We start from the raw sequence: 26515 nt of genomic DNA, 5'->3' as shown, positions 1-26515 counted from the left end.
TTTCAAATAAAAATGTTAGTTTTTTAAAGTTCAGAAAAGGTCTGCCCAGTTCATACGAAAACATGGATTGAAAACGAAACTAGTCTTATCTCGGCTTCCGCCAAAACAGGTAATTAGCCTTTTTCAAGTTTCACAGGAACTATAATCTGAGAAAATAAATATCACGGCGTGAAAAATAAAGATAAACCATCCAGTGGTGGATCCACAGGGGGGGGGGGCGTGGGGTGCCCCCCCGACCGTAGCATGAAGTAGTGTAGTTTTCTTAATTAACATAATGGTGCCATAATTAAACTTGGTCCTAACGTAAGTTTATCAGATCAACCTATTTTGCACCCCCCCTAAAAAACCTGGATCTGCCCCTGAAACCATCACACCTATTCCACCAGTTATTAGAAGAAAGAAAATTCCTTATTTTCACAAATTTCATCAACCCCCCGCCCCCTTTTTTATAAAATCCTAAATAGGCCAATCAGTTGAGTCCACTGAATATAAATAATATATTAAGTCATAATTTGTATATAAATTAAGTCATACCTGTTAGATGGGACAGTTGCAAACCACTTGGCCGGCTCACCAAGTTTTTTTCTGCTTTCTCAATGACGAATAATGAAATTTCTAACCATTTCTCATTGATTGACGCATACCCACTAACCCGCTAATGCATAAATAAGGGGGAAGAGCTTTTTGTTCGCACCGAGAATGAAGAGCCAGAAATCATCTGCGGTAAACTTACTGCCTAATTATATAAACTGTGGTTTATGGCATCAAATAAGCGTATTTGAGTAGATTGTACGTACTGAGGTTAACAAAAAATGAGCAATGTCACAGCACGTGAAACAATCTCATCCTTTTTTCAAAGAGGAATTAGAAAGACTTTTATAGGAGATTAATTTAAAAAACTTTTTCCACAAAATAAGCTTTTCAAAGAAAAGTAAAGAACTCCATTAAACAAAAAATGAGCAAAAATAAAATCAAATAATCTACCAAGCGTGAAACTACCACAAATCAGCATCGATAAATAAATGAAACCCAAAACGAACAGAAATTACAATAAATAACCGAGTCAAACTCAAAACGAGAAGAAATTAACATAAGATGGGCTCAAAACCCCTATGCCTTCCCAAGGCCGGAACAAAATTTGCGCTTTACTGAAAAAAATATAAATGTTTTTACTTTTATAACTTTAATAAATCAAATAATTTTAACATTTTGATGACTAAATATCAGTAAATGTATATTAAACAGACAGTGCATATTTATTTTTATTTTATTCAGTAAAGTGCAAATTATGTTCTGGCCTTGGGAAGGCATAGGGGTTTAAAACTACAAAAAAATTATAACCAAAAATCTAATTTTTACAGCTCGGGGAAGTATTTTGATTGCATTCGCTTCTCAGGTAGTGTACATGTAAAAGTGATATTATTTTTCTCCTAGTTTGGTCTAGTCACAAAGGTTAGACACCCTTGCACTAAATGCTTGTGTATATTTTGCTTCTTCCTGAAATACAATCACGTCGTTCACGCCCATGGAAATCAATGTGGTAACTACTCAAGTTAAAGGTTGCCCAATATACGTGTTTTGAAGTCAACTGAAATTACTGAATTAATTTTACTATTTGTAACCTCTTGGATGTTTGCATCTGCCCCTTAAATTTTCCTTTGCCTGATTCCCCGCCCATTTATTTTGCGTTATATCGCAATACTCTTTCTTTTACACTGCCCTTGACTTTGCCATAACAGCTATATTGCATTTGTAAGATAAGAGATTTCTGTTATCTTTACTTATAATTTTTCTTTCTTATTTCTTGACAATTAATGAAAAAATCTTCGACTAAACGGATTCAGGAGTCGTCAATTGGGAGAGGGACCAGGGGAGAAAATTGCTCCCCGTCTACGCTGTTTAACTCCTAAGATTTTGAAAGCTACCCTTTCTGGTATTTTATTTTAAAAAAAGGTTCCACCCCTACCAGATTCTGGAAAATATATTCCGTGGTCTAAATTTCCGGTAATTGGTGCCCCCGTGGATTCTAAGTTAATATATCCCAGGTTCAGCTGATATACAATATAGGCTATTTCTTTCAGTTTCAATACTTGGGCTAATACCATCGACAAAGATCAAAGAACTAAAATTAAGATTTCACAAAAATTTATTGCTTTGTTGTTTTTACTAAATTATTTTTGTATACTATTTCTTATGTTTTTCAGCGTAGCAATGGATTTAATAACTTACCTATTGGAGTCAACATGGAACCATTAGACAGAGTAAAAAACGCGAGCGTCAATAGCAACAGTTTCAGTTCATCAGCTTGTGTCAACAATCGACAATTTTTTAAAACCATATTTCACTAATTAAGTCCAGAACTTCTAACTTCAGGAAACACTTAAAGTTGAGTTCCTCAATATTTTCGGCAGTAATTCTGTCATAGTGTGAGATACGAGGAACGTCCTGTAAAGATGACGGTTAAGAAAAATACAGGAACATCTGTTTTAAAAATGGTCAGGGCAAAAGAAAAAAAAAAAAAGAAAATAAACCTTTCACTTGATCTCCAATGAGGAACTGAGATGACCATTGAGCTTTACTTGAATTTTAAAGGTACTCCCAGATAGCAAAATAGCAAACGTGCTTTATCTACCTATTTGGCTCTATTCTGTTCTAGTTTTCAGATGACCTGAAAGTAAGTCCATAGTGTACTCTGTCACCAACCTACTTCACTATCACCTGAAATTATCAAGTTCAAAATAGTGTTTTAAGAAACAGTCCTTTTAATCGAAAATGCATTGTAAGCTGCCATTAACAATGCAAATGTGAAAAAATATTGCTAGAGCTTGTGCTAAGAAGAGCCCTTCAGAAGATTTTTTTTTCTGAAGCAACTCATGCATAACTCATGTTACTGTTCTTATTTCAGCCATGTAGTTTACAGAAATGAAACAGCTAGTATTATAGATTTGTGGATCAGGAATATTTTTTGTATTTATTGAAAAAACGATGCAACAATTTTTTTCTTGGAAAACAAATCGAAAAAAATCTCGCAAAACCACAGAACCTTTGAAACTAACCAAAAATATTGTTAGCTTATGCTGATAAATGAAAATACCGTATAAATAACAGTTCAAATAGAAATAAATTATTTTATTAGACAGTGAAAAATGATGACAAAAAAATCATGACAAGAACGATGACAAGAAAATATTTTGATCACATATGCAGTGACTGTCGTCAGCAGATCTGCTGATGACGGTCATTGTAAATATGACCGAAATATTTTCAGAGTTTTGCGTCGATGTTTTTCATTGTCAAATAAAAGGATTTATCTCTATTCGAACTGCTAGTTGTACGTCATAGAAAGGCAGCGTGGTCATCGAAAATATCTGATAAAAATACCAAAGATTTTGTAGCTGTAATTCGATAAATTGCATGTGATTGAGCTAAGCAGCACAAAAAGCAAATATTAATTGCAATGTGCCTTAATAAGTGCTTTTGTCTAATGTTCAATTATTGCAATAGCCTATTGAACCCTAAAAAATTTAAAAAAATCAATTCCAATGAGCTCACTGAACTCAGGGTTAATTCTGGCACAAACGTCAACAATGCATTTAGTGAAGAGGGACATGTTTTGGGTGTGCTTTAAAATATTGGCATGTTTTGGATGGGCTTAAAGAATGTATTAAACTGAAATTTTGCATCACATAAAACGTTTATAAGACTCTGCAACTTCAGAAGAAGTTTGAGGATGGGCATTGCCCAGTGTTAACATCCATCCATAGGGTCAGAAAATTTATTTCTTGGATAGGTTGACTCAATAATAAACTGCGGACTAAGTTACTGAGTAATATTTTTTTCTATGTTTTATGAAACAATGTTCTTATCTAATGTTACTGGAAGCTACTATTGACCATATATAAGCCACTTTATGTATCTATTTCCGGTGTGCAAAATAGTCTACTGATGAATGAACAGTTTTGCATAAAAATAAACGTGGTTCCCGGATTTTCAAGGATGCTGTTTCTTACTTTTCTTTAGCGTTGGTCTCTAACTATGTTCTCAGAATTATATTAGTCTACAGACCATTGAATTACAGAAGATAAATTTGTCCGCTAGTGTTGTAAATATATAAGAATACTTGACTTTCCGAGTTATTTTTTTTTCTAAATTACTTTTATCAAGGTAAGACAGAAACGCTCTTAGTGGACGAAGTCAGGAATGTAAATTAGACATCTTTCACAAGAATACCGTCTCAGAAAAATCTAAGGAGTAGATAGTAGAAATGACGTCTCAAATGAATTACTATAAAAAGAAAGCTACGACTTAAATCAAAAAGAAAAAAGAGAATGTCAGAATGTCTAAAAAGGAAGCCTAATAAACCCACTTTATTTTTTATCGGTTGTTGTGTTTACCTGTTCGTATTATGCCCAGCTTTAAGCCATAAAAAAAACACAAAACACATGATTTTTTTTTTAATGAAATTTTAAGCGAATAAAGAGAACGAAAAGTCTCTTAAAAATTATTTTTTTTTTTTGCAAGAAAACTCTGGTTATTTTTTCCTAAGTGTTTTCAATTTTAGAGTAGCCACCAACAAGGTTGGATTGCTTAGAGGAGCAAGCTAAGAAGCGTAGGCTATATGCACATCAGAATCTAAGTTAATCCAAGGATTATTCTTGATCTTGCTTAACCAATGAGAAAAAAGATGTGGAAAAACTGAGACTAAAATAGGAATGAGAAACTTCTAGGGATCTTAAGAACTTTTATTTTCCCGAGAGATGTTTACCCATAATACCTTATAAATACAATAAAGACTTTCCAAAACATCTGGGTCTGTATAGTCCCTAGAATACAGATTTTACTAAAAGAAAGAGAATTTTGATCCCTAAGGACTTATAGCTTTTTGCATGGTGATTTGCGTCGTCCTACCAACAAAAAGCTAATAGAGGTACAAAAAAAAAAAATCTTGCATGCTAAAATAAATCTAACTCAAAAACAAGTAAAAAACAGCACATTGATTGAACTTTACTGGCGGAAATAAATACCCCTTAATATAGTTATCCAGTGGAACTGGTCCATTTATGAACAAGAAAACTTTTTTTCTCAATTGTAAACATCCAACGAACATAAAACGGAATTTTACTGCAAAACTTTGTTTTTATAATCCTTTCTTTGTTTCTTTCACAGCACCAATTCTATTAGAAATTTCTTACGAGGATAAAACAGCGACAGCCTTCTCCATTGGGGGGTAATTGGTGTCCATTTAAAGTTTCAACCACACTTTTCACTCGGAATAAAAAGTTTCTGTGGTTCTTTTTGTTTTCTAGTGTAAAAAAGTTTGTTTTGTTTCAAATCTGCTTTGAGAAGATAGTTATTCACTTAAAGTTCTATTCAAAGTTACCATAGAAGATTATTCATTGCCATTTCTTTCAATATAAACAGAAAATGTCCTCTTGTGTCTTAACAATTACAATTGCAAATATGAAAGAAACTTCATCAAAGAAATAGAGAAACAATTTGAAAAACTTTCAGACGCCAGTTTGAACAAAATTATCAAAAAATTAGCAGATAAATTAAACAATAGGAATCATTTGCAGCTGAAAATCAACCCCGACGAATTTTTCCCTGTGTCCACGCGCCAAAGCGAAATGCTCTTTCCTCATATTTTTAAGATGGGTATTGCCTATGCCTAAGCAGTGTTCTGGTCGGCCTATTATCTAGTTAGTCATATATTTCGTATTCGGTTTAATCTGACGACAATTTTTTTTTAATTTGTCGTTGGAAGTCTTCTACTATGTAAAATTGGATTAACTTTCGGTACTGAAAAGTGTGAATAAATAAGTTTGAGTTAGCTTGCTGTTCCGTCATCTTTTCCATTGGGTTTCTTAGTTTCAATAATAACCCCTTTTAAATGGAGATAAGAGGTTAAACAACCTCTTCTTCGCATGTCCGTCTGTTTTTACATTGCAAGTATGTGAAATAAACTTATAAGCAATTCACTAAAAAAAAAATAATTGGATATTCAAAAATGATTGTCAATCAAGGCAAATCCAATCAGATTGCTCTAAGTAAAATAAATTCCGCTTATTGTGATGCTGCATTGTTCCTTTTCAGTTTATTCAGTTTGTCAGAGTGTGGTGATTTTAGACACCTCCGGTCATATTATTTCGGTCCTTGAAGTTCTTAATTGATCAACAGCCATCGATTGAAAATCGTAAACTCGTTACAAAGAATAAGCCTACAGATACTATATGTAAGCGTACAACGCTATATGATAAATTGTTAGCAGCAATCACGGACGAACTAGCGCCATGTCACCAGCTGAATGGAGTGTTTGTTCACTCATAGTGTCGCTGTTTGTTGTTTGATTTCTTCTTTCGTTTTTATTCTTCTTTTTATTCTACTCTGGATTTTATAGGGGTTTGTACAGAAGACTATATGTAAATCATTATTGCTGCCGGATGATTCACAAGTCATCAGGGGGAGGGGAGAGGAGGCTATGTTTGGTATTTTATGTGTCTACTTTTGGCTTTTGGGCATAGTGAATGTTTTAACATGGTCAAATTGGCTTCTAAATACTTGTGTAGCGTTCGACAGCAATGTTTAGCATTTTGCGGCTATGTGAGTTTAATATTCAATCAACTGGTTTGACTTTACGGGTATTCTAAAAGTTTAATAACAAAAAATTAAATGATAAAAACTGTCCAACAAAATGTTTCAACATGATTACCAACGTATCATTTTCGAATTAGATAAGAAAAAGGTTTTTTCAGAAAAAAAAAATTAAAGAAAATTTAAGAACTTCATTATTCCTAAGACAAGCAGAAATAAAGTAAAATAATATTTCAAGTTCAAAACAAATATAAATCATTATCAATAAATAAGTAACCTAAAACGAACAAAAATCGAGGAGTTGGTGGTAACGAATTGTAAGTTAAAACATTTTGTTAGTCCAACATTCCCTAGAAGCTTCACCTCAATACCCTTAGTCTTGGAAGTAGTGGTAGTCGTAGCAGTAGTAAAAACTAGTAATAGTAGTTGCAGTAGTACTCATTTGACCGGAAACTGAAAGCTTAGTATCCTTTTTGAAAGACAAAAGTGACTACAGGGCAGCCAGTCCCCCCTTCTCCACCCTTTTTAGCAACCCTGCCCCCCAAGACATCCGGTAAAAATTCTTAGATATCCATTTTGTTCAAATTAGTCTAAAGATCAAATAACAATGCCTCTGGGAATGAAATGACCACCAAGAACCCCTCGGAGAAACCCTTTAAGTTATGCAAGTTGGCTATTGTTTACACACAGTGGTTTTAGCAGGAAAGGGGGTATCTTTGATCCTTGGTCGCCAAAAAGGGTTTGGGTATAAAGGTTAAAATTTTAGGAAACGTTTAAAGGGATCTTGAACGTAATCAAAACCCACTTGGTGCGCCAAGGTTGTCAAGATGACAAATGTTTAATATATCCTGACCGACTAAGGTTAATAAATTTAAACCTTCAGGGAATGCTGTGGGAGATGGTAATCTAAATCAAAGGCGGTATGTGTATCCAGGTTGTCAAAATAGCCTGTGCGTAATATCTCAGGAACAGCATAGGGTTTTAAGTTGAAACTCTCAGGGCATGTTGAAAAGTGATCGGAAGACAAGCCTCGACCCTCCCTTACCTGTTTTAGATGCCTCCCCTGTCTGCACTATTCAAAATTTGATATAGCAATTTTGTTCATAATACCCAAAAGGTACAATAATTACGCCTCTTAGGATGACACGACCCACACAGCCCTCGGAGTAAGTGTTGTACTTTCGACTGATACAACCTACAACTGCGACTACTAGCGATTTTAAATACTTGCGGCTGCGGCTACTTGTGACTGTGAGTACTGCAATCACGTTTGAAGACTTGCGAGGGAAACTACTTGTGAATGCAATTAATTTCGACAGCGACTGCTTGTAAGCTGGCGACAACAACTGCAGCTATTTGTGACTCTGACCGCAACTACTTGCAGCAGTAATAACTTTCGACTACTTGTGACTGCGACTACGACTTCTTTCTGATGAATAATTTTGAATGCGACTTAACCTATGGCTACGACATCTTGTGACTGTGACTACATGTAAATACGACTATTTGCGACTGTGACTACCTGTAATTGCAAATACTTGTAACTGAGACTGAAACTACTCGAAACAGCTAGTACTTACGACAAAAACTATTTGTAATTGCGACTTTTTCTTGGCTGTGACTTCAGTTATTTGCGTCTGCCACTGCAAAACTTGTGACTGCAACTGCATGGGACTGTGACTGCTCACGACTACGGCAAATTTTGACCGCAAAAATTCGTAACTGCAACTACTACTACTACTATTCTGATTGCGACTGTGCCGCATACTACTACTGCTGCTACTACTGTTACTATTGTTGCTACTTCTATTACTTTTACTACTACCGTAATTGAACTAGCTCAAAAGAGTTTAAGTGCATCCAGGCTGTCAAAGGTGCTTATCTCTACGTATCTCAGGAATTGCTAAGGCATTTAATTTGAAAATTAAAGGAAATATTGAGAAGATGTTGAACTAAAGTAGAAGACGCTTTATGCATTCGTGTAATCAAAAAGGTGTACGTCCAATATCTTAGGAACTGCTAGGCGTATAAAGTTAAAACTGCCCACGATTGTTGAGGGGGGTACTGAATAAAATTAAAAGGCAGCATGAGCATCAATGTTGGCAAAAAATCGTATCTACAACATCACAGGATTGGTTTAGTCGAAACTTTCACGAAATATTGGTTTGTTGTTTTCGTTGTTGTTGCACTAAATCAAAAGACGCTACATGCATCTAGACTGTCAAAACAGCAGATCAATACCTGAAGAACATTGAAAGGTATTATGTTGAGAATTTCAGAGAATATTGAAGAGGCTCTTGAACTTAATCAAAAGATACTATATAAAACCCGGTTGTCAAAATATACGCATGTTAACAATATACAATATACGTAGGGTGTAACTGCAATATATAAGGAATGGCTAAGAGAATTAAGCTCAAATTGTCAGAAAATTTCGATTGGGATGTTGAATTAAACAAAAGACACTATAAGCATCCAGGTTGACTAAAGGGCGTATCTGCAAAATCTTAGAAATGACTAAGGACAAGGCCGTATCTAGGGGGGGGGGGAGTTAGGGAGTTTGACCCCCTGCCCTCGAAATGTTTGTCTGACTCGTAAAAACGTAACAAAAATGAACATAAACAAATTTTGTATTGTTTTTTGAGGTTTTTTGTGTACCCCCCCCCTCCCAAAAAAAAAATTGAGTAAAACACCCTCCGAAAAAAAATCCTGGATACGGCTCTGACTAAGGATATTAATTTGAAACTCTTAGGAAACGTTCAGAGATTGAACAAAAGCAAGCACAAAGATAAGAGATACTGAAATAGATGAAGTCTTATATATAGGATTACTATAGTATAGGTTAGCAGAGGTTAATTATAACATTGGGAAATTAAAGCAATTTAAAATAGGATCTTGAATCTTGGTTGGCTGCTTATGTCCAGGATCACTGCATATTAAATATGTAATTTATTTTCATAATCTATTTCCAGTCATCTTAACTATTATTATATTTTACGTAATTTTTTTTTTCTGAGTAGGTTTCGAAGAATTAAAGCACACTGCTTAAAATAAATATAGTTTTCAATAAGTACAAATGACGCCATAGACGCACCTGACGAAAATATTTGTAATGATGTATATGTAGAAATGGTGACCTCTAGTCAAATTCCAGTTTTTAAGTTATAAGCCTTGTAAGTGTCATTTTGACATTCGGGGTATTTACTAGCGCAGAGCGTACCTGTCTTTTCTCTTTTCGAAGTTTTGTTACATTTGTGGCAATATTATACGGAATGAATGAACCACAGTTATTTTAGTATGACAAACAAAAATTATCACGACTAAACAAAGAGTAAAATTAAGCATTCTGAACTGCCATCTGCTAAACAATTGATTCCTCGTAGTAAAGAACTACCTGCACATGACCGATCACAAACTCGCTATTTGTCTGCTACGCCGGGAGCAATCGAAAACTTAATGTTAGGTTCTGATTTTTTCCGAAACTTCTTCATCTAATGAGCCACATCTACTATCTCAATGAAAACTCAGTGATTCAGTACGTGACTTGAATTTTTCCGAACAACTGTTAGAATTTTCAGCTCTCACAATCAAAAATTAGCAGTATGTTGCTTTCGCAACTGAGATAAAGCTAGGAGTATTTTGCACAAAAGATCACCTGATACTTATAATAACGTGTGTGGCGTATTGACTGTCTTAAGTATAAAATGTAGAGCAGAAAAATGGTGTTTCCTTATCAATGGTTCAAAAGTAAATGTCAAGGTTTTTTCTTTTCCATTCCGGCAATGAACTACGGTACAATTAAATTATTGAAATGCTGTTGTTCTATACGTGAATGGGACGTCAGAACGCCGAAAAATCATATCTTTGGAAAAAATGGCAAAAAAGGGAATCTCTTAATCTAAGACAAAAAGAAAATATTAAAGGTTCTCCATTAGTACAGCCTGATAATATATTTTTGCCACTTTCCACATGAAACCTATAGAAAACTTTTTGAAAGCTATGAATGAGAGTAGCGATGGCTTAGCATATTTCAAACAAAATTTCCTACACTGAATGATGCACAAATTAAAGAAGACGTAATTGCTCTTCATTACAACAGGCAACTGATAAAAACAGAATTGTGCTTAATGTTTAGTGATAAAGCTTAGTGCTTTGGAAAAATCAGCGTTGAATTATTCACAAATTGACTTTCAATTTTCTTGAAAATCACAGATCAATTGTCTATTGGAGTAATGCCGTGATGCAGTTATCTACTTATAAAGCTTTTGGCTGTCAAAACGGCTTAGATTTTCGATTATGCAAAATAGGTTCTCGATCCAAAACACGGGATTGGAACTCATAGCTGAAAACGATTTTGTGCTCATATTATGGCATACTTTTCAAACTCGGTGGATTGAAATTGAACCGAGTGGATTCTAATTTCGAGCACTGACCAGCTCGAGCATCCTTATTTAGTCGTACAAGTCAGAATCAAAAGTAAAGTGGTTTTGTATTTGAAATATAGTATCTTTGTAAAAGTCTCTAGCTGTAATGTAGAGCTTTCTAACATCCGACTGCTAGATATCCAGGTTCGAAATCACTAAGTATGCCAATTTGTCTTGTGCTGAATATCCTAGATAACTCTTCTGGACGTCTAGATTTTTGGTCTTTGTCCGTCAAGTCAAGAAACAGCACATTTGTGCAGTTTCAGACGTTGGGTACGTGCATGAATATATATATATATATATATATATATATATATATATATATATATATATATATATATATATATATATATATATATATATATATATATATATATATATATATATATATATATATATATATATATATATATATATATATATATATATATATATATATATATATATATATATATATATATATATATATATATATATATATATATATATATATATATATATATATATATATATATATATATATATATATATATATATATATATACATATATATATATATATATATATATGGCTAGAGTTGCAATAGGCTTTTGCGTTTCTGACTTCTGTCTGTAGAAAATATGTGACTGCGACTGAAAAAGAATATTGAAAATCGTTCAGTAGACCAATAGCATAAGCTAACAACCATTATCAGTACCTTCATAAAAAGATTTGTGAGCGCGCTGAAGACAAGTTCGCTTGCATGGGTAGAATCATTGAAGTTATAACTTGTGAACTACAGAGCTAGTGCGTTCCACTGCTCAAGTATTGTTGCATACAGGTGTGAAGGGACAATCAACGAGTTTGTGCAGAAATTTCGTGGGCTGGTGTATTTGACAAAACTTCGAATTTTTTCAAAACTATGATCCGTTTTGAGCTCATAGCAAAGTGATTATACACCTGGCGACATAAGTCTTAAAGAGTTTTTGGCAGCTTTCTACAAGCATATGACGCGAAAAGATGGATGGAGTGGCAACTACATATGACGCGCACAGATTGATGAAGTGGCAACCACATTTAACAACTGCAACCCATAGGTAATTGTAACCGATCAGCGGTAATTTCCCATTATGTGGACACCTCGGCTATAGACAGTCGAATGAATGCAGTGATGGAGACTCGTAAAGTGGGTAATTGTTATCTGAGAAAAATGTTCACAAAAAAAGAAAAAAGGGTCTTAAAAAAGATCCAAAAACACTTATCGAACAACTTGAAATTCATGTTCGAAAATTCCGCAATACACCGAGAAACCTGAGAAGTAATTTTGGTTCGCCCAAAAATGGTTCAAAAACCTTTTCCTGATCGACACGAACTATTACAATATCCAAAAATTGTTTCTCCAACTGACTTAAAGACTTACAAGGCATGCGAATCGGGACAAATGGACCGTAAGTGAGCACCAAACATATCAAGAAATTGGTCGCATCAATTCGTGACCCTCCAAACTTAGCCGAAAATTCTTAAATTGCCAGCCTGAAACTTTCAGAGTGTGTAGTCAGAACCAAAGGCACGTCAACGAGATAAAAAAAAAATTAGGTTGTGTCAATTTGTAGAGCAAAAACTTGGAATTTTATTTTTCACCGATTGGCTTGAAGCTTACAAGCCAATTATACATAGGCAAGGGACTCCAACAAGACAAAAAAAACTGATTCGTAACGTCCAAATGTTTGTTTTTTTCTTTTTTTTGAAGATAGCAGAACAGAAGGTTTTTTATAAATGGCCTATAAATAAATTTATTTAAACATTTTAACGTTTTAATCAATACATAAAATTAATGCATATTCAAGGCTGTACATAGGATGGGAGTCAGACGATTTAAGCCTTATAGAAGAACAACTTTTACGCAAACGACAATTTAGCCTTAAGAGGATTTAAAGGAGTGATTGCCCTACTCTTATGTATGGTAGTTTGCGTTTGTTTCGAGCTAGACTTGATTGTTCATTTTAATTTATATATCCATGTAAGATTCGTTAAATTTACGTAACGTAACGTAACGTAACGTTAGCGTAAGATTCGTTTAATTCGTTAAATTTAGGAGAACAAAAACATTTTCCTAATTCTTGGAGAAACCAGCAAACATCACCCAAAAATGAGGATGAGCTTGAAACAATTACAGCATCAAATTCAGCATATCTCGAAATCAAAAAAGCAGAAGCATGAAGCCTCTGTATATGAAAAAACAACATTTTTATCAAAAAGGACAGTCACACACGAGCGTTCATTTGTATGTTTCTTCTCTTTTTTTCCCTAGAGGTGATCGTTTCGAATACCTTCATTTTTGAGTTACAAAAGAAGTTAGGCCAAAGCAAAGTGCTGATTTTTGCCATTTTTTGGTGCATTTTGGTGCACAAAGTGGTGCCATTTTGTCTTGGCACAAAAAGGCCAAAATTGTACAGACTGAACATCATAGCTTCAGAACTAGCGATACGTTATTTTTATAGCCTCCCAGTTTCAGAGGTAATAATGCCCTACAGTGATGTTCATCCATAAAAATTGACCGCATATTATGCATTATATTTAAAATAAACATTCATCAAACAGTTCGTGGTAACGAACTGTAAGTAAGGAGCGACCCGGCTCAATAGTAACCAAAAAAACGAAATTTTGATACCAGTAGATACAAAAGAATCGGATTTTTATGTTGATTTCAAATATATAACTTTCATCAATTTTAGTCTTATCCATAAGAAATTAGGAGCCTGAAAAAATTTGTCTTATTTTCGAAAAAAGGGGAAAACACCCATAAAAGTGATAGAACCTTAATGAAAATCAAACCATCAGGTTCAGCGTAACATAAAAACCTACTGTAGATGTTTCAAGCTCCAGAAGAAAAATCACAGATGCGTGTTTATTTATTTTTTTTTTTTTTTCCAGGGGTGATCGTATCGATCCAGTAGTTCATCGTGAGAGAGTTCATTCAAACAGAAATTAAAAGTTCTCGCGCCCTTTTTAAGTGACCATAAAATTGGAGGACAGCTTGGCCTCCTCCCACGCTCATGTTTTTCCCAAAGTCACCCGATCAAAATTTTGAGATAGCCATTTTGTTCAGTGTAGTTGAGAATCTAATAAATATGTCTTTGAGGGTGACTTAATCCCCCTCAGTTCCCGGGGAGAAGGGCTGCAAGTTATGAACTTTGCCCATTGTTTACATATAGTAGTGGTTATTAGGAAGTATAATGACGTTTTCAGGAGGGATTTTTTCTGGATGGGGTGGGGGTTGGAGGATTGAGCTACGTGGGAGGATATTTCCATGGAAGATACTTCCGTGGAGGAAGGGACAATTTTATGAAGGGGGCGTCGGATTTCCCAGCATTATCTAAAAAATGATCAGAAATTAAATAAAAAAACAAGTTTTTCAACTAAAAATAATGAACAACATTAAAACTTAAAACGGACAAAAATTATTACGTATACGAGGGGGTTTGCCCCCTAGTCAATACCTCACTCTTGACGCCTTTTTTATTACTTTCGAAAATGCTACCTATTCTAATTAAACGGCCTTTGTGATTCAGGGGTTTGTAATTCGAACAAAATTCGAATTTTAGCGTAAAGAGCGCGGCATTGACTAGGGAGCGAACCTCCTCATAGGCTATACGTAATAATTTTTTGTTCGTTTTAAGTTTCAGTGCTGCTCCTTACTTTCAATTGAAAAAACGTTGTGTTTTTTATTTAATTATTTTAAATCTCTATTTGACTAAGTTGATTCATTTGAGGTTTCATAGTGGTGTATTTATAGTGGTGCATAGTTGAGCACCAGCTATTAGGAGGGAGAATGTCAGTGGATCTGTCTGGGATAGTAGGGATCTAAAGCCACAAAATGTGATTGCTTAACCCAAATTATTCAGACTTTCTGTGAGGGTTTTCACAGAAAAAAAATTAGGAGACGAGGGGAAAAAACGTGCCCCATTACATCCCTCCATTATGATGAACATGTTTTGACACCTACAATACTGCTACAATACAAATGCTATTGGGTGACAGTTCCCCTCTTATTTCACAAATATTTATGTGTAACATAAAAAACATAACATCTCAACCCTTCCTCTAGAAAATGTTAAGAGGTAGTCTTTATTTGGGATGATTATCATTCAGGAAGCATTGTAATACAAGGACTAAACTTGAAAGTAAAAAGCAGAGGGTATGTGGGGTTGTGGCATTCCCCTAGCATCTAAGTGTTCTTCGGATTCAACAAAACGCGGTAAAAAAAATAATAATAAAGCACGATCTTTTTCAACAGTAGCCTAACCGAAACTAAAAAAAAAATTTGCAATATATACGTTGAAAGAATCTGGTTCTGTATGGCAATTCTAATATTCATTATTCTTTGAGTTTGATTTTACCCATCAAAAGTTGTTAGCATAATATAGCGTGTGAAATTTTTAAAAAGAAGGGCTAAACACATCTATACAAGTTAGTAATTTTGAATTTTAAAGCGACGAATGGCCATAGACCCACGTTAGTTTTTTGTACAGTATTGAATTAGCGGTTGTAGCTAACGGGGAGAGGATCCACTTGAAAGAAAATTCAAAGTTCTACTGACCTTTTTGAGTAATGCTCGTAAAAGAGATTATACTGCAGTAAAATTCCCATTTCTGCCATTTTTCCCTGCAAAAGAACAATTTTAACCCAAATGGGGTCAAAATGTTTCCTAGCAAAATGTCTTTGAGGAAAATAGTGTGGGAGATATCTGCCCTCCAATTTTTTTTGGAAATTGAAAATGTCACTAGACCTTCTGATTTACGATCTAATGAACACCCTCCCGATCTTTAAGGACCAATTTTTTGTTGCGATTACCCCTGGCTAGAAACAACACAAAAACAAATAAATAAACACGCATGCGTGGTCTTACATCTGGCAGAAAATACAAAATTCCACATTTTTGTATATAGGAGTTTGAAACAACTAAAGTAGGGTTCTCTGACATGCTGAACCTGATGGTATGATTTTTTAAGATTGCTTGACCTCTTCGGGTTGTAACATTAAACTTAATGAACTGTATACATTTTGAGTCAGAATAAAAATATCATTCTTGTGATATATCTATTATTATCAAAACTCAGTTTTTTTTAGAGTTTTGGTTACTATTGAGCCGCATCGCTCCTCACTTATATTTTGTTACCACAAACCGTTTCAAAGCTCAGAAAATACTTACGCAATGAGCGGGGTATTGAGGATTGGGCCTCTCCCCTTATCTATGAATAATTTCTGTCCGTTTTAGGTTTCGATGTTACTCCTTACTTTCAGTAGAAAATACTTGTGTTTTTGTTTTTTTTAATTTAATTTCTGATCGTTTTTCAAATAGTCCTAAGAAATCCACCTCTCTATCCATAAAAATTTCTCTCCCCCAGCAAAAAACCTCCATAATAAGCTAATTCCACGTAAAATCCTTCCTGCCGGAAAATTATCCCCGACAATTCCATCCTCGCTGCAAATGATCTCCAGAAAATTTCTTGCGGACGATTCCGCCTAAAAAATATTCCTTGACATACTTTCATTGGAACAAAGACTTGTTTTTTATTTATTTTTGACTGTTTTTCAGGTCATGACGAAATCCCCAAGTGTGGAAAATCTTTACCGGAAATCCCTCTAAAGGCACGTTTTTCCTTCGGAAAATTTACCCATTGAGAATTTCTCCTAGTGATAATCCCCCATGAGGAATCTCTCCGTTAGAAATTCCCCTCCTCCACGTGAAAATACCCCAGAGAATCACCAATTCCACTGAAAATTTCCCCCCAAAAATTTACCCAGAGTATCTCCATGTGTAAAATGTGGTTGCCAACGAGAAAGTAAGGTAAATAAAACGAACTTCGTACATGAATTCTGGCAAATACCCTTAGTGTAAAATTTCGCCTAGAAATCCCCCCCTCCCCCTAGAAACTTTCATCCCAATGGGAAATTCTTCCCGTAGAATATCCATCCCCAGAAAATCTCCCCTCTCCCTGAAAAATGTCTGTATCCTTCCCAATAACAAATACTATAAGTAAACAACTTGCAAATTTAATATCTTACAGCCTTTCCTCTGGGGGCTGTGGGAGGTTATGCAATTTCCAATAATATTCCTTGGCCTTTCGGGGATCTTATTCGGTTACTATTGGGCCGAGTCGCTTCTTAATTACAGTTCGTTACCCCGGACTGTTTGATTCTTAAAGGCTAGTATAGTAATTACTTTCAAAATATTTTCCATGTCAAAAAGTCATTTTGAATAGCATAATTACAAGAAATTGTGCCCTTGGCTAGTACGATTTGGGTCATAAAGATCTAAAAGATTTGGGACATTCGTGAAGGGGAATGAAGATGGGAGCAAGCAATCACAGAGAACCCTTTTCCAAGGATATGTAATTAAATGCTTTTGACTGCGCTGCAGTGTAGGCTACTGGTAATATTATTTTTTAGGTTAGATCAGATTTTTCATTTTGAATTTTAGTTACTAAAATAAAAAGTAAATCACATTTAATCTATCGAAATAGCATAAACTGTGTAAATTCTGTTAGGCTTGATTTTAAGTTTAGGAGAAACTTTTGCCCAAATGATTCACTAACTATTCTGTATCTTATACTCCGAACTGGAGGGGGGGGGGGGAGTGGTGTGGCTATAGATATGAAGTTCTTAAAGTTAGGATGTGGGCTATAAAGGGTGTGACCAGGGCAAGATTGAAGACGCTGAGTCTTCTAAACAAATTCTAACCTAGGTGGCGTATCTGAGTTTGTAATATCTTCAGGATGAAGAGAGTCTGTTCTTTAGACTAATTCCACTTGATAGCCTACAAAGAAATGAGAAAAATGCATGAAGTCCAAATTGCGTCTAAGACAAGATCCCATAGTCACTTATAACCTTCGACTTATAACCGTATAACCTTCGAATTTTTTTTTTTATTATTATTAAGAAAAGGGAAGGTGACATTAGATAAATTATGCGATATTTTTTTAAGAATTTTTGAAGGTCACCGAGTGGAGAGGAGGTGGGATTAAAAAAAAAAAAAAAAAAAAAAAAAACTTCGAAGATTTCTTATATGTTGGCAAAATCAGAAATGACATTTTGTTTTTCCAACGAAAAAAAAAAATGACAATGGAACAGTTATTCCAAACTTCTCAATCCACAAAGGACAAGTGGCAGTTATTTGAATTGCATGTCAATCAATGTGCTAGCAAAATTCTAATATTAAATGTTGATTCCCAAGCCGAGTACTTTAAGACTAAGAGCAAATTCATTCAAATGACAAAACGTCTATCACTTTCGGCGGTGATGAATTTGGATGCCGGTGCAAGGAGTCAAATTGAAAGTGAAGTTTTTTTAATATTTTCTCTCCATTGCGAAAATTTTGAACTTCATAAAGTAACCTTTTGCATCCTAAAGTAACCTTTTGCGTGCTACAAGACCTCTAAAAAGTGTCATTACTCATTTTAAACAGGTTTTGGTATACTTCCTCACTTTATTTCTATCAGTTTAGATTTTCTCTTTCAGTCTGTTCGTGGTAACGAACTGTAAGTAAGGAGCGACCCGGCTCAATGGTAACCGAAACTCTATAAAACGGAATTTTGATACCAATAGATACATCAAAAGAATCAAATTTTAATTTTGATTTCAAATATATAAGTTTCATCAAGTTTAATCTTACCCATCAAAAGTTACGCTGAGAAAATTTTGCTGATTTTCGAAAGTTATAGAACCTTAATGAAAATTAAACCATCATATTCAGCGTATCAGAGAACCCTACTGTAGAGGTTTCAAGCTCCTATCTACAAAAATGTGGAATTTTCCATTTTTTGCTAGAAGAAAGATCACGGATGCGTGTTTATTTTTTTTTTTTCCCAGTGTTAATCGTATCTACCCAGTGGTCCTACAATATCGTAGGATGGCTCATTGGAACGGAAATTAAAAATTCTAGTGCCCTTTTTAAGTGGCCAAAAAAATGGAAGGCAGCTAGGCCCCCTCCGACACTCATTTTTTTCTCAAAGTAACCAAAATAAAATTTCGAGATTGCCATTTTGTTCAGCATAGTCGAAAATTTAATAACTATGTCTTTTAGGATGACTTAATCCCCCACAGTTCCCAGGGGAAGGGCTGAAAGTTATGAACTTTGCCCATTGCTTACGTATTGTATTGGTTATTGGGAAGTATACAGACATTTTCAGTAAGGATTTTTTTCGGGTGGGGGGGGGCTGGAGGAGGGGGTTACTCGGGAGAATCTTTCCGTGGAGGATGTTTCTTTGGGGTAAGGGACATTTTTATGAAGGGGGCGCCGGATTTCCAAGCATTATTTAAAAGATGATCAGAAATTAAATTAAAAAAAAAAGTTTTTTCAACTGAAAGTAAGAAGCAACATTAGAACTTAAAACTAACAGAAACTATTACTTATATGAGGGAGTTCTCCCCCAAGTCAATACCTCGCTCTTTACGCTACAGTTTTTTTAGTGCTTTCAAAAGAGCTATCTATTCTAATTAAACGGCCTTTGTGATTCAGGGGTTAGTGAATTAATTTTTTTTTTTACTTTTAACGTAAAGAGCGTGGTATTGACTAAAGGGAGAACCCCTCATATACGTAATAACATATACGTAATAAAAAAAACAATAAAAAAAAACAAGCGATACGAGTAGTGATAGGTTAATCTGTTCAAGCAGAGTGTCCCCCCATATAGCTACAATGCTTACAAGCAGACAGGTAGCCAATGAAGCTATAACAGTTAAGAGCACAGACTCCCACCATATAGCTATAAAGATAAGGAGCGGACAGTTCTCCCGTCGTACAAGTAGACAGTACAATGACCGGATTCAGCCTACCATGAAAATTCGTGCTGTTCACGAAACCAGGGTTTTGGAGTTAATTAATATGTTTCTGTTAAAAGTCGTGAGTGTTTTCATGGTATCGTGATTCGTTTCCTGGTATGATGTTATGAAATTCTGTCTCTAAATTAATTTGTTAGGTGTGGTTGATTTATGTTTAACCTTGAACAAGGGTATAAAAACTCTGACAATGAGTTATTTTCTCAGTTCAAAATTGGCATTTGAAATACAATGATGCATTCTAACAAAAGGAATATTGATGAAAGCTACACGCAAGAAGTAAGTTATTCTTTTATATTCTTAGTAGATAAAGAAATTAATTCAAAAAAAATTATCGAGTGGTTTATACATTCCCCTTATAGTTAACAGATTGTTAAATATTTTTGAACCTCGATCTGCAGAGCTAGGTAAAGAGCAATATGAAAATAAGAAAAAGGTATGTAAACACTGCAATTAAATGGCTTACGAGCTTAGTAAATGAGGTAAATCATACCTATTTTTTTATTCCGGCTCAAAGTTCCCCACCCCTATGCCACAGTCGTCCACCCCCCACTCCACCAACCCCCTCCCTCCGAACCCCCCCTCAAACCCCCTGTTTATAGGGCTGAGTTTGGGGATCCATTTAATTCACTAACATCAGGTAGCATCATAACGGATCCGATAGACATAGTAAACTCCTATGTGGGCAAGATTCGAGCCCTTCTTAAAACAGTGATTTGGGAGGGGGGTGGGAGGGATGGGGTTAAGGCTGCCATCGCCCAAAAAATAATTTATTTAAATGAAAAGGCGGATGAGGTGTATGAGCGTTATTTACGTACTAAAATGCTACCACTTCATCCGAACCTGAATAATTTTGAGGGTGTTTTAATGGGATGGGTTGATAATATAGAAACGAAATTTTAAAATTATACTGAGGCGGGTAGTGGGTCGGTGGTTTTATTTATTTGGAGTTTGGATATTAATGTGGCTAAATTTAAAATTAGTTTTATTTTAAGAGGTGGGAGGGGAGTGTTGGGGGCTAAATATATTGAAGATTTAAAGGGGTGTAAAGGTGTACGACGCTTCAATTTCGATACTGGGCTTCAAGGCTTCAAATATGCATTTCTTGTGGCAGCTCACAAGCCTCTACAACGGTATGCTACTAAGACCCTGTTGGACGATTATGCATTTAATGGGAGTCAAAATTTCCCTAAAGTAGATTTTATTTGTTTAAATGATCAATATCCAGTAACACTTAATGGTATAACTATTTTTGAGCGGGCTAATGCATATTTAAAAATTGGTGTTACTGTGCTACAATATGAAACAGAATTTGATTGGGATAACCGCAAAAAGGGGGTTATATTTCCAGTGAGGGCTCCGTCCATTGAATCAGTGGAACATTGCGTTTGGCTTCTTTACAAGCCAGCCAGTGATCCCGATTCAATTGGACATTTTTTTCCAATACCATACATTAGTCGGGTTCTGGGGGAGGGTAAATGGAACAAAGGGGGGGAATGCCATTATTGTCCAACATGCCTTTCTAGATTCCGGTCAGAAATTAAGTTAAACAATCATATGAAGCATTGCAAGCGTCACGGATGTCAATCTGTGCAAACGGTTAGCGATGACAGGGCCATCTTGCGATTTAAGAACTTTCTAAACTCACTCCCACAGAGTGACAAGGTGGCCTTAGACTGCGAAGCCTCACTCATAGATTTGTATGATCCATTGAATTCAAATCTTGTTAAAAAAACATGAGGTAATTGCAGTCTCTTATGCTCACGTACAAAGAGACTCGTGTAATTCCATGCAATTGGTAGAGGTAGTTAAGAGATTGGGTGGTGAGGATTCTCTGCTCTCAGCCGTGACAGCACTCATTAAAACAGCAAATTAATCGATATCACGGCTGCGAAATAAGTCCTATCAAATGACTTTATCTCCCGAGGACGAATTGGCAATTAAAATTGAAAAAGTTCGTTGGGTTTGTACGGGGGAATTTGTTGAGGGTAATAGGAAAGCGGGAAAGGGGAATTGGGGTAAGGGGAAAGGGGGTAAAGATATGGTCCGCGACCTCGATCATTTGGGCATCCCGATTGTATCGGGATGGAGCAATTTTCGTGGAGTGGCCCATCAATCGTGTAATTTAAACGTTAGTCAACAATTTTTTCTACCTGTTTATATACACAATTCCAGCTATGACATGAAATTTATTTTACCAGTGTTGGCACTATTGCAACGAGGTCGAGTTGTAGATGGAGCATGGGTAGATGGTTCTTTTTCGTATTAATCATACCCAAATTGTCTGAAAAGCTGCTGCTCTTAGAATTTAAATGGCAAATAATAGATAATAACGAATTGTGCATGAATAATATCCGTTTTATATACTCCTTTAGCTTCGTCCCTAAGACAACTCATTGAAGTACAGAAAAGTGACGATTTTAATAGTTTCCCCCTCCTTAAGCAACACCTCCTTAAACAGCACTTTCCAGATGGTGAAATGTATGATTTATTAACGTGTAAGGGCATATATCCGTATGAATACTACAACTCCACCACGAGGCTTTCTGAGGAACAATTGCCGTCCATCACCTCGTTCTACGATTCACTTTACGAGCGTCAATGCACCACTGTCGACTATGAATTTTCCAAGAAAGTTTGGGCTAAGGGAGGGTGTAAAAATGGATGGGATTATCGTAGATTGTACCTGGCAAGTGATGTATTGACGTTGCTGGATATTGTGTGTAAGAACACGGATGAATCTATGGGGAATTTGGGTTGGATTTAGGTTATTATTTTTCCACTCCTCATAGTGCCTTTTTCATGTTTTTTTTATGTGTGTGTATGTATTAATGAAACATGTAGTATTTTTTTTGTAGTGATGTTTTTATTCTGTAAATAAATAACATAAAAAAATGTTATTTTATTTCTTAAAAAACGTTTTATTGTTCTTCTCGAATCCGACTAGAGGAATAACTACTAGTATTAATTGAAGGGAATGATACAATCTACAATCAGTTGGTTTTGATATTGATGCAAGCTGTGTATCAATTTAAAACTCCGTTTAGATCGTTTTTCTTCGGACCGTCAATGTCCGGCAAAACAACACTTTTAACACAAATAATTCAAAATCGTGACAAAATGTTTTTAGAAAATACAACTAAAATTTACTATTACTACAGTGTTTGGCAAGAATCCTATGATAGAATAAAAACTATTGCCCCCGACAGGAAATTCATACATGGACTTGATATTTTCAATAGTATTGAATCAAACTCTTGGTTGATTATTGACGATCTGGCTGAGTCCATTGAAGAATGGTGTCAGGAGCTGATACAATTGTTCACTGTCCAATCTCATCATCAACGGATCTCCTTAACCCTAGTTCTACTTAATCTCTTTCAGCAGAGAAAGTGTATGAGAATACTTGCTTTGAATTGTACCTACTATATCCTCTTCTGGGTCGTTCATGATTTCACTTCTCTCATAACGTTGAACAGACAGGTTTATCCGGTTGAATAGAAAGTCCTACTCTCGGCCTACAATCACGCTAGCAACAAACTTTACGGATATATTCTATTGGACCTGAATCAAAACACACCCGAGGATCTGCGTGTAGTCACCGATATTTTTGACAATGAAATTACTGTATATCTGCCGGTGAACACTAAAAAAGGTCGTTAGTTGCAATCATGACACTGAAGAAACTACATGAACATCGACATTTATTCACCGTCCTAGGTAATTCAAAACCACGACTTAGGAAGGCACTACTGAAACATGATGTCGACAGAGAATTCATTAATCTCGTATCTGAACTTTATTTAAATTTAACTAAAGGCAATGTTAAACTGCCAGAAGATGTTAAGCAACAGACAAAGCAAAATTATTCTCTTGTATGCTTCCTAGCATCAGTAGCCAGCAAAAATAACAGAAACGATTTTAAAAGAAAACGACTGCTTCAAGCGGGTGGTAACTTCTTTACACTTTTACTGCCAATCATTAAAGGAACTGTAATCAGTTTTCTCTTGAGCGAGAGAATGGCCAAACCCTATAAATCGACTCCAATTAAACTTGCCCTTTCGCCAAAGGAACTTTTCGAGGACAATCTCAATAAATTCATAAACAATGAGACAATTGCCGACGTTGAAAAATTAATTCTGCTTCAAAATGCACTTCGCCGAGTGGACAAACACAAGCCCTATCGTGAGAGACCCCTCAAAGTAAATTTTATTGATTATAATAAGGAAATGACTCCTTCATCATCATCATCATCAACAACGATAATACCAAAAGAAGAAGAAGATTTGTGTAAAGTTATGACAAGTGTTGCAGATCTAATGCAACATTCCTATCGTGAACAGTGTAAAAGACTCTTGACATATCTCGATGACAGGTAAAATTTTCAAATCAATGCTAATAGGAATCAGGTTGAAATCCAGGACAAGACCTATATTCAATTTGATTTATTTTCGCATTTGGTCACGAATCGTAAAAGACTTGTATCATTCGACAGCCGTCAGCATATATTTTTAAACTCATCAAACTTTCCCAAAAGCCTTTTTGCAAATAAACATATTATAAAACGATTAAAGGAATTTAGTCAAAAATCAAAAGATGTTTTTAAATCATTTTCGGAAAAAACTAGCGCACCAAGTGGAAAATATTTAACAAAAGCGATGGGGACAATAAAGCAGAGGCGTCTTAAACTCACTGCACCTCCCTCACCATCGCCAGTTAGTATACAAATAGACAGTGAACACTTCTCTATGTGTTTACGTTAAAAATGGTTGAAGCATTGAAACATGTTTATGAGAATATTGGTGCAGTGGGAAGTTTAAGTTCACCCACCACAATTGCTCAAGTTACTGGACTTGAAAAGAATCGGGTGGCAGAGTATCTAGAGAATGAATCAAGTTACACTCTACATCGTAATCGTAGAGTTCGTGATAATCACTATCGAAAAACTAAAGCCTTTTTCCCATTACAAATACTACAAGCAGATCTTTTGACTCTGGATGAGATTCAACGATGTCATAATCACCCCTACAAGTACATTCTACTTGCAATCAGTGTTTTTAGTCGCTATGCATATGCCGTTCCACTGCGGTCAAAGAGCGGCGATGAAGTTGCTAAAGCTCTTGAAATCATCCTTGAACAGGATTGCTATAAGAAGATTCAAACGGATAGGGGTAGTGAATTTGTTAATCCCCATGTAAAGAAGGTTCTATTGAAATATAATACAATCCTCTATCATAGTCATAGTCCAATAAAGGCAGCATTGGTCAAACGGCTGATAACAACTATTCGACTTTTAATTTCTAGATATTGCAATTTAAAAAATACTGCTGCTTTTATTCAAGATTTTGATAAAATCATGTTGATTTATAATCAACGTTCACATCGATCCCTGTCCAACTCAACCCCAACAGAAGTTCATCATGATGTCAATATACTTCATACTTTTCTTAAACAGTATTCTAATGGTGGTGGTGGTAATGAGAAGAAAAAGAAGAAATTCAATGTTGGTGATACTGTTCGAATCAATCGAACTACTAATGTTTTTGAAAAGGGTAATTACTTATGGTCCACTGAACTTTTTAAAGTCTCCAAACTCTCGGACACTACACCCATAACGTATCGTCTACGTGACATGAAAGATGATGAGATTCCTGGCAGCTTTTATGATTATGAATTACAAAATGTTAAAAACACAAAAATCTATCAGATTGAAAGGATATTCAAGACTCGTACTCACAGTGATATGAAACAGTTGCTTGTTTCGTTGGCTAAGACACAATTCTGATTTTGAATCTTGGATCAGTGCTGTAAAGATTGACAATGCCCAATGATTTTTATGTAACGTTTATGTCCAATGTCTCCGACCCTCTATACAATGATTTGAATAAAACTAGTGATTTTTGAACGAAACTCTCCCCCGCCATCAAATTCGATGATGGAAAGTATGAAGTGGCTCTTGTCGACTGCATTCTCAAAAATACCTATGACATTCTGAGAAAGGATCGTGTGTATGGAATAAAAGTTATACCATTCGATTGGTCACTCTTTGTCGAGTATGAATGGGTTGAAGCACTTAAATCTTTTGAATATCCAGATGTTACATTGAGATATAAAGAATATGGTACTATGGCGGATTTGTGTCGTGCAATCAATAGAAAAATCTCATATCGTAGGAATGGTACCTTCCATTAAATTATTCAATGGAACACGATAGGATTTACATTACCACACCTGTTGACACTGAAATGATTCATCTCAATGATAATCTGAGAGATGTTCTTGGCTTTAAACAGAATATGATCAATGAGGAAAACGCTGGAACTGTTAGCGAGATGGATCAAGTTATTTTTGCTGATTATCCACCTGGTCTCGCCTCGGACTCTTGTATATTTCTTTATGCGTCCTTTGTGGAAACATCGAGATTTGGTAATTCAAATGTCCCCCTCCTACGTGTTCTTGAATGAAAAACAACCAATGAACATGTTCATCACTATAATATAAAGCATCTTCAGTATGTTGTAAACACTTCGTATTTGGAACTCTGTCAGTTAACACTAAGAAGTGAATTAGGTGATCCTCTAGCAATAACAAAAAATTTGGCCGTGATTACATGTGATTTTCAACCTATTCAGCAACAACAGCAAAACAACTAATAGAAAAAATATATTTTTATTCCCTGA

At 35.3% G+C, this 26515-nt stretch overlaps 1 protein-coding gene across 2 annotated transcripts in view; it reads right to left on the bottom strand.

The window, feature by feature from the left end:
• The window catches only part of LOC148952311 (uncharacterized), a 391162-nt gene that overhangs the window by 319127 nt on the left and 45520 nt on the right, over positions 1-26515 (bottom strand). Inside the window, exons 1-2 of one of the 2 annotated variants that reach the window (XM_089088922.1) lie at positions 15595-15617; positions 2230-2445 (exon numbers count right to left, since the gene is read on the bottom strand). In XM_089088922.1, coding sequence (XP_088945048.1) covers positions 2230-2338 — 109 coding nt within the window. In that variant the 5' untranslated portion in view covers positions 2339-2445; positions 15595-15617. Of the gene's footprint in view, positions 1-2229; positions 2446-15594; positions 15618-26515 lie in introns of those variants that run through there. The other variant, XM_089088921.1, reaches the window with a different exon arrangement.

Source organism: Artemia sp. Qi Xiang Cuo, chromosome 5 (genome assembly GCF_049724085.1).
Source record: "Artemia sp. Qi Xiang Cuo chromosome 5, ASM4972408v1, whole genome shotgun sequence".
NCBI lineage: Eukaryota > Metazoa > Arthropoda > Branchiopoda > Anostraca > Artemiidae > Artemia > Artemia sp. Qi Xiang Cuo.
The sequence above is the reverse complement of the archived record's forward strand: the minus strand, read 5'-3'. Positions and strand labels throughout refer to the sequence as shown.